At 52.2% G+C, this 8,087-nt stretch overlaps 1 protein-coding gene across 1 annotated transcript in view; it reads left to right on the forward strand.

Moving 5' to 3' along the window:
- The first annotated feature begins 289 nt into the window (after positions 1-289).
- ALG1 (ALG1 chitobiosyldiphosphodolichol beta-mannosyltransferase) overlaps positions 290-8,087 on the forward strand; it is a 12,032-nt gene continuing 4,234 nt past the window's right edge. Inside the window, exons 1-10 of the mRNA XM_019660338.1 lie at positions 290-528; positions 1,459-1,536; positions 1,641-1,744; positions 2,773-2,921; positions 4,381-4,470; positions 4,869-4,979; positions 5,726-5,847; positions 6,042-6,080; positions 6,402-6,461; positions 7,215-7,345. Coding sequence (XP_019515883.1) covers positions 321-528; positions 1,459-1,536; positions 1,641-1,744; positions 2,773-2,921; positions 4,381-4,470; positions 4,869-4,979; positions 5,726-5,847; positions 6,042-6,080; positions 6,402-6,461; positions 7,215-7,345 — 1,092 coding nt within the window. The 5' untranslated portion in view covers positions 290-320. The remainder of the gene's footprint in view (positions 529-1,458; positions 1,537-1,640; positions 1,745-2,772; positions 2,922-4,380; positions 4,471-4,868; positions 4,980-5,725; positions 5,848-6,041; positions 6,081-6,401; positions 6,462-7,214; positions 7,346-8,087) is intronic.

Raw genomic sequence — 8,087 nt, forward strand, 5'->3', positions numbered from 1 at the left:
AGTATGTACTTTGGCACTTGATCTCTTTTCTCAACATTATGCTTAGGCGATTCATCCAAATTGTTGTCTCACTATATTTTGAAGTTATCTTAGAATTTTGAAATAAAATGTTCCTAGATCCCCGCATAGTAAAAGCTTTACCTTAAACACGACTAATTCTCGGCCTCCAGGTAATCCTCGTAGGCTCGGCGTGCAGCCACTAAGGAAACCACGCCCTCACCTGCCTTCTCCCCGCCCACTTCGGGGACTCGGAATGCGGCTGCGCATAGCGCGCTGGGTCCGCGGGAGCGCGGTCACGTGACCGCAGCCGGCCCGCCAAGATGGCTGCCTCCTACGTGGCCTTGCTGGCGCTGTTCGTATCCCTGCCGCTGCTGCTGCTGATCTCGTGGAAGCGCTGGCGGCAGGGGCGCACGGCCCGGCACGTGGTCGTCGTGGTGCTGGGCGATGTGGGCCGCAGCCCTCGAATGCAGTACCACGCGCTGTCGCTGGCCAAGCGCGGCTTCTCCGTGACCCTCCTGGGGTACTGCAGTGAGTGCCCGAGGATCTGGGAGGGAGGTTGCTCTTTCAGCCTTTGACCGGAGGCTTTGATTACCCCAGAGGGGCCGGGGCGAGGACGTCCCTTTTCTTTTTCCTCCCCCGGGCAGCTCTCCGAGATTGGGCGAACCCACTTCTGTCCTGGGCAGCTGTTGCCAGGTTTCTGCCCAGGCTCTGCTGGGTGGGTCTCTAGGAACAGCCAGCTTTAACCGAGCGCCTGCCATATGCCAAGACAGTGCTAAATAAACTAAACGAACTTATTGCATAGTTCTCAGTTAATTCTCCTAGTAAGTGGAAAGACGAACTGGAACCCAGGTGCGTGTGACTCCAGGGCCAGTGCTGGTAGCCACATCCCTGAGGCTACTCTTGTCAGGCAGTGTCTGAGGACACAGGCAGCTAGTTTGTCTCCTCTGCATTCCTCGCCCTTAGGGCAGAGCTCTGCAGGCAGATAACTTCATTTGGTCAGTGTATCCAGCCTTGCCCTCCGTGTGCAGGGTCAGGCGTGTCTGCTCTTCCATCTTCCTCCATGTTGACATTTTTAGGTAAGGGGTAGCTCAACTCCATATCTGGGAAAAGCAAGAATAGCCCTGGTTGCCTTTGGTCCCTGTTTAGAGTCTGCTATCCCAGAGTGAGTGGATGGAGTGGGACTTCCTCGGGTTCACTCTGTGGTGGGGTAATTCCACCATCCAGGGAATCTAGATCAGTTTGGGGGCCTCCTATGTGCCAGGCATTGTGTTAAGTAAAGATGGGTAAGATTCAGGCCCTCCCTCTGTGGCCAGTCTGGTGGAATCTGGGCAAGAATTGTCCTCATTTTCTGTTCTGGCTGTTGAGGAACATTCGCCACTCTCCATCCTGAGCTGGAGGACCAGCTGACTTTAAATTAGATTGCCCTGCCGGGTACATTAAAAGGGACATTCTTTTCAGACTCCAAACCCCACGATGAGCTCTTGCAAAACGACCGAATTCAGATTGTGCGTTTGACAGAACTTCAGAGACTTGCAGGTAGGATGCAGTCGACTCCAGATTTCTCTGACTCTGTGTGTTGGGGGGAATCTGCAAACTGTCAAGAACTCCTTCGGTAGTGACGTCCCTTTTCTGATTTGCAGTTGGGCCGCACATTCTTCAGTACGGAGTCAAAGTTGTATTTCAGGCTGTGCACTTGCTGTGGAAGTTAATGTGTAGGGAGCCAGCAGCCTACATCTTTCTCCAGGTATATGTCAGCCCTGCTTTTCTCTGTGAGAACCACTGTTAACTGTTTTCTTTACTTTCCAGCCTTTTAAAAATGCACAGGTTGGTAAATAGATTGCATATGATGTGAGTATAAACTTTTAAGGACGTGAGTAGGAGCCTATTGTATGAGTGAGTATATGTCTATTCTATTTATGGTACCTATCCAGTCTCTTTTCCTATGTCATCACAGGTAAGTCTTACATTGTACTTATTACATATCTAAGTGTTTTACTTGTATTAACTCATTTAAACCCTCAGAACACTTCTAAGAAGTAGGTTATTGTATTCCCTACATTTTAGAGATGTGGAGACCTAGACTCAGAGAGGTTCTGGAGGTAGCCCATTGTCACACAGCTAGGAAGTGCTGAAGGCAGGATTCGAACTAGGTAGTCTGCCTGGTTCTGGAGTTATACTCTTATCCCCATCTCTTCACTGCTTTTTATCATGTAGAAGCACCTTTTAATTGGCTGCATTGTATCCCAATATGTGATGTACACTAATGGATGATTTATTTAGTCTCATCTTAATGGACACGCAGATCCTTCCTAATTTTTTCTACTTTTGCAAATAGTGTGGCAAAGAGCATCAGTGAACATGTTGTTTTGCATGGGTCCAGTTTCTTCCTTGGGATAAATTCATAGGAGTGGAAGAGCTTGGTCAAAACTCATGCACTGTAAAATGTGTGCTACTGGGTAGTCTTAGAATAAAGTTGGGCCAGTGTACCCCCTACCCAAGGGGATGCCTCTTCCCCAACATCTAGCTGTTGTTAGGTGTTTTGGAGTTTCCATTCTGATAGGTGAAATGTGTACCTCCTGTTCCATTTTTTGTCTCTTTGATTATCGATGATCTTGGACTTTTCAGGTTGGTTGGTTTTGCTTCTTTTATGACTTTTTATACCTTTTTTAGGGAGGAAAAGGGTCTTTTGCTTATCGATTATGTACATTGTACGCTGTCTGTTGTCGATGATTCTGGTTTCCTCCTCTTTGCTCAAGTTCCTCTCTTTCCCAGAACCCCCCGGGCCTGCCAGCCATTGCTGTCTGCTTGTGTGTGGGCTGCCTCTGTGGGAGCAAGCTCGTCATCGACTGGCACAACTATGGCTACTCCATTATGGGTTTGGTGCACGGCCCCAGCCACCGCCTCGTTCTGCTGGCCAAGTGGTGAGGGGCTGGGAGGAGAAGGGTGCAGATACCTTCCCCAAACTGTGGTAGGAAGAAGGGCCAGTGTGAGACTTGGTGAAGCCGGCTCCCTCTTGCTGTGGGGGAAGGGCAAGGCTGGGGAATTGGGCTGACACTGGCGACAAGTGATGGAAACAGGTCTAATTAAAGGAGGGCATCTGTTGGCCCATGAAACCGAAAAGTCTAGAGAAATGGCTGACTTTAAGCTCAACAAGGGTGTCGTCAGGACCCCTCATTTCTCTCTCCATGTGTCCTCCCGGAGGCTTTCTCAGGTTCTGGGAGCCCCCCTTGCTCTCCTCCCCACCCTGTGAGACTCAGTGGAGAGCGAGCCTCTGCCTGCCTCCTGCTCACCGGCCAGCCTCTGACCCACACCAAGGCCGGAGTGCTTCAGTGCCCTGTTGCCTCAGGCTTGGGACAGATGCTCCACTGCGAGAGCTGGGGTCCCAGGTACACCCAGACAAGACCCCCAAATAAAAACGCGGGGCTGCTGCTGGAAGATGGGGCGGGGATCCGGGTCACAGCCCGCTGCAGCTGATGAGAGAGACAGAGAGACGGAAGAAAGGCATGTGGGAGTAGGTTGGACTTGGAGCAGGAAGAGGTGGTTGTGTTCTGTATATAACATCAAGTGTATAACATCAGCCTTGATGGGGACTTGCAGCCTCAGGCTACCGGCAGCTGTGGCCTTTCCCCTGACGGGTCATTCCTTCCTGGCAGTAAGTAACAGTGTTGGCAGCAGCAGCAGCAATCATTGGGCGCTTGCTGCATGCCAGGCTCCAGCCAAGCCCGTTATCCCTTCTAGTCTGTACCACCCCCCAGTGATTAACACTCTTTACAAGCCAGGAAACCTAGGGTGAGATCTATTATGCTGCTTGCCACACAGCTAATAAGCGTGAGGCCCAAAATTCAGTTCTAGAGCCGTCCAGCTCTGGAGCTTTGTCTATATCCTGAGTGTAGGAGCAGAAAGTGATCCCCTAATGGTGATAAATAACCTGCAGTCACTCCTTACCCCTTTTCAGCTCTCTTTCAGTTCTGCCCTGTCATCAGGGCACAAGTCTCAGTTTGGAGTCAATGTGTTAACATCTTTCTAACATTTGCTAAACTCTGTAATACATTTAGAGGAAGCGTCAGCTCCACAGCCTTTGTAGGGAACAGTGCAGTGTAGCTAAGATTTAATAATGGGACTTTATTTTATTTCTCCTTTTTATCTTTTGGAAATAGTTGTATTTAAGCCAAAAAGCAATATAACCTAAAGAAAGGTGTGAAGGAAATAATAGTACAGGTGGAATTCAGTACAAACTCCGGAAGGTCCTCATTAGGGACCCAATTGGAGAGACCCCAGTCTTGCCCCCTCTTTTATATTGGAAGATGTCGAGTCACCTGGTGCTTGTGGTGGTGGGGCCTGGCCAGGACTCCTGGCTGACCAGTGATAATGTCTTTTCAGGTACGAGAAGCTCTGCGGCCGCCTGTCCCACCTGAACCTGTGTGTGACCAACGCGATGCGGGAAGACCTGGCAGAGAACTGGGGCATCAAGTAGGAGTCTGGGGCGGCAAGGGGTCTCAGCACGGTTGGTCCCAGCTGCAGTGCTTGATGTCATGTTGACGAGGCATCTGGAAATCCCCAGGGGCCTGGGAGATGGTCACGGGGAAGTTGAGTGAGAGGAGGCTGGAGTTTTTTTCCCCGCCAGCCAGGTGGTTTAGGCGGTTTTGATGTTAGGACTTTTCTCTGTGCTTCCCCAAGTAATTCAAAGCTTTTTTTTTTAGTGAATTTAAAGCAATGTTTTATTTGTTGTACTATTTTTCCCCCCCAAAGCTGCTTATTGTCTGAGACTTGGATGCCCCAAGCCCCCTTCTTTTTCTGGGTTCTCCTGGGTCTTCTATTCTTCAGGCCTTTCTCCACGCCTCCTGAGCCCCCCACTGATCTCATTGCAGAGCTGTGACTGTCTACGACAAGCCTGCATCTTTCTTTAAAGAGACACCCTTGGACCTGCAACATCAGCTCTTTATGAAGCTGGGCCGCACCTACTCTCCGTTCAGGGCCAGGTAGGTCTCCCGTCTCCTGTCTTCAGCTGCCTTCTTGCTGCTGTCCTGGCCTCTCCCCGTCTCCTTGCTGCAGACCTGGGGATCCTCTAAGCCAGGGCTTCGCCAGCTATGGCTGCAGGCCCACTGCCTATTCATAAATAAAGTTTTATTGGAACGCAGCCCATTTATTATAGATTGTCCATGGCTACTTTCACATTACGACAGTGGAGCCAAGTTTTGTAATAGAGATCATATGGCCCCCAAAGCCTGAAGTGTTTGTTTTAGTCTCTGGCCATTTAAGGGAATGTTTGTCTTGTGCGAGGCTGTGGGCACCTTTACCTCCCTGCCTGAGGGTTCCTGACCCCATGATGGAGTGTGTGGACCTCTGTGTTCTCTGGGGTGTCTCACAGGGCTAAGGAAAGGGCCTTTGAGTAGCTCTGCACACACTAGTTGTTTGCTCCTTTCAGTAACCTGGGAGCCAGTTGGGATGTCACAGCATCCTTGTCTTAAGTCGAGGGAATGATAAGAACAGTAAGTTGGTGAAGGCAGGGGCTGAGGCGGTCTTATCTGCTGTTGTGACCTCAGCACCCAGCAACAAATAATATTGATAAAGAAAGCAAGGTGCATGTCTGTGCCTGGGTATCAGGTAGTAGAGGGCTCGGTGGCTCTGACGTGGCCACGCCTGACCTTTGGGAGCCTCTGGGTCTTGCTCTGGCGGGAGACAGCCGTCCTCGGGCTTCTCACAGGCTCTATCTCTGCTCCTTCAGCTCAGAACCCTCAGACCCGGCCACGGAGAGGTCGGCCTTCACGGAGCGGGATGCTGGGAGCGGGATGGTGACATGTCTTCGCGGGCGGCCGGCCCTCTTGGTCAGCAGCACGAGCTGGACAGGTCTCAGGACCCTCCCGGGCACTTGGGGCTTGTACGAGTACCTGGCTGAGCCTGCGTTCTCATCCCTGCCAGGCCTGTGCCCCACATGACTTCGGGCATCTTGGAGGCCCTGATGAGAAAGGGGAGGGCATTGAACTGGGCGGGGGGGGGGCATCTAGAAACCGGCTGTGATATTCATTTCCCTTTTCTTGCAGAGGATGAAGACTTTTCCCTCTTGCTGGCAGCATTAGAAAGTAGGTGTGTGGCTGTGAACCGGAGCTGAACTTGTTGGGGGCTGTTGAATTGCGAGGTGCCCGCTTGGCCTTCTGTGGTGTCCTCTGCAGAGTGTTTCTGTCCCCAGGGCTGCTGGGTGGGCCAGCCTGAGTCATGGATGGTGGAGGTGGTGGCCCTGCGTCCCCATTTGGGTCCTCGAGTAAGCAGACCCCAGATCTGAAGTGCCACCTCTGGGGGAGTGATCTTATGTCTGGGAGCTGTCCCTCCCTCACCCCCTCCCTCACCTCCACCCTCACCTGACTAGATGATCCTGGTTATCATGTGTTTATTTTCTGAAACAGAGTTTGAACAGCTGATCCTGGATGGAGAACGCCTTCCCTCTCTGGTCTGTGTGATAACAGGTACCACCTGGGACCCTCCATGTTCCTGTATTTAGTTTGGGTGTAGTGGAGGGAGGTGGAAGTCAACTGCCTTTATTGTGTACCTTCTCCAAGTTAGGCAGTGATATTCCTTGTCCCTTTAATGCTCACAGCAGCTCTCTGCCATAGGGTTTTCTACACCCACTTGGCAGAGGGGGAGACTGAGGCTCAGAGGTCCTCACAAGCAGGGCATGGGGTCTAGACTTGAATCTCAGATAGCACAATTTCAGAGATACTGAGCTTTCCACTTCTGCAGTGGTTTCCAGGCATCCTTTTTTTAAACAAAAGAGGCCAATGTCTGACATAAAATTGCTTTCAGAGTAGCCCAGTGGGGAGAGAAGCAGAGGGCTGTGGTCGGAGGAGGACGGTCCTGGGCCAGCTGCCCCACCTCGTGCAGTCCCCTCCTCCTGTTCCCTGGGCTCCCAGGGTGGCAGGAGCCCGCTGCACATACTGTGACGGCTGCCGGGGCACAGGGGCAGTCCGTGTGAGAAGCTGTAGCTAGTTGACACTGGAGCCCGGCCATGATCACAGCCCGTTGGGTGCAGGTTGCCATGGCCTCAGCGGGCAGGGTGCACAGCCCCGGGGTGGGGGTCATTTCTGGAAAGGGCCGTTCGGACCAGGGCCTGATTGGAGCAGCCGAGTGTGGAGCTCCTGTTCACTCCTTCGCAGAGATTTCTCAGGCCTGGGATGGGCCAGAGATGGGCCCAGTGCAGTGACTGATTTTTTTTCTGCAAGGCAAAGGGCCTTTGAAGGAGTATTACAGCCACCTCATCAGCCAGAAGCACTTCCAGCACATCCAGGTCTGTACCCCGTGGTTGGAGGCTGAGGACTACCCCCTGCTTCTCGGTAAGAACAGCCAGCAGGAGGCCTGCGGGAAGAGGGCTGAGGTTTAAAAAGGAATACTCAAAGGCAGGAGGACAGACTTTTTCTGAAAAGGGCCAGGTTGTAAATATTTCACCGGCTTCTGTCTCATATTCTTCGTTTGTACAACCCTTTACAAATGAAAAGCCATCCTCAGCGCAAGGGGCCTCAGGCTGGGTTGGGCTCTGCCTTGGGCCCTGCTCCAGGGGCAGCCTTGGCCAGGGAGACGCCATTCTGCCAAGAACCTGTCCAAAGAGCTCATGGCTGGACTCGAGGAGATGAGGCCATTCCCTGGTGTGCCAGCTCCTCCCTGCCTGGTGGGCCCGGGAGCTGTTTGCCAAGGGATCCTGAGAGGGTTACGTCCTCTCAGCCCCCACGGCCGCCATTCAGTCCTGTGCTTTTATTCAGGAAGAAGGCTGGGCCTGGGCTTGGGTGGGGCCCACCTTTCCCCCAGGGTGGGAGGGCCCTGCAGTGTGGACTCTCCCAGAGGGAATGCCCTTCCTCTGTCTCTCCCCATCTTCATTACTCAGGGACGGAAGAGTTGGCTTGGTGCTGATAAATCTCTCAGGCCTCACCTTCCAGCCGCCAGCAGTCAGCAGTCCCAGGCAGAGAGCCTTTGACTGGCAGGCGCTTCCAGCCAGTAATGAGTGATAGGAAGTCGTTTATTTGGGTTTATTTTCATAGTGACAGCTGCTTTTCTGTTGAGTCTGCTGTGGATTCTTTTTCTAGTTATTGTGATCAAATATA

The sequence above is a fragment of the Hipposideros armiger genome, unplaced genomic scaffold (genome assembly GCF_001890085.2).
Source record: "Hipposideros armiger isolate ML-2016 unplaced genomic scaffold, ASM189008v1 scaffold_315, whole genome shotgun sequence".
Lineage (NCBI taxonomy): Eukaryota > Metazoa > Chordata > Mammalia > Chiroptera > Hipposideridae > Hipposideros > Hipposideros armiger.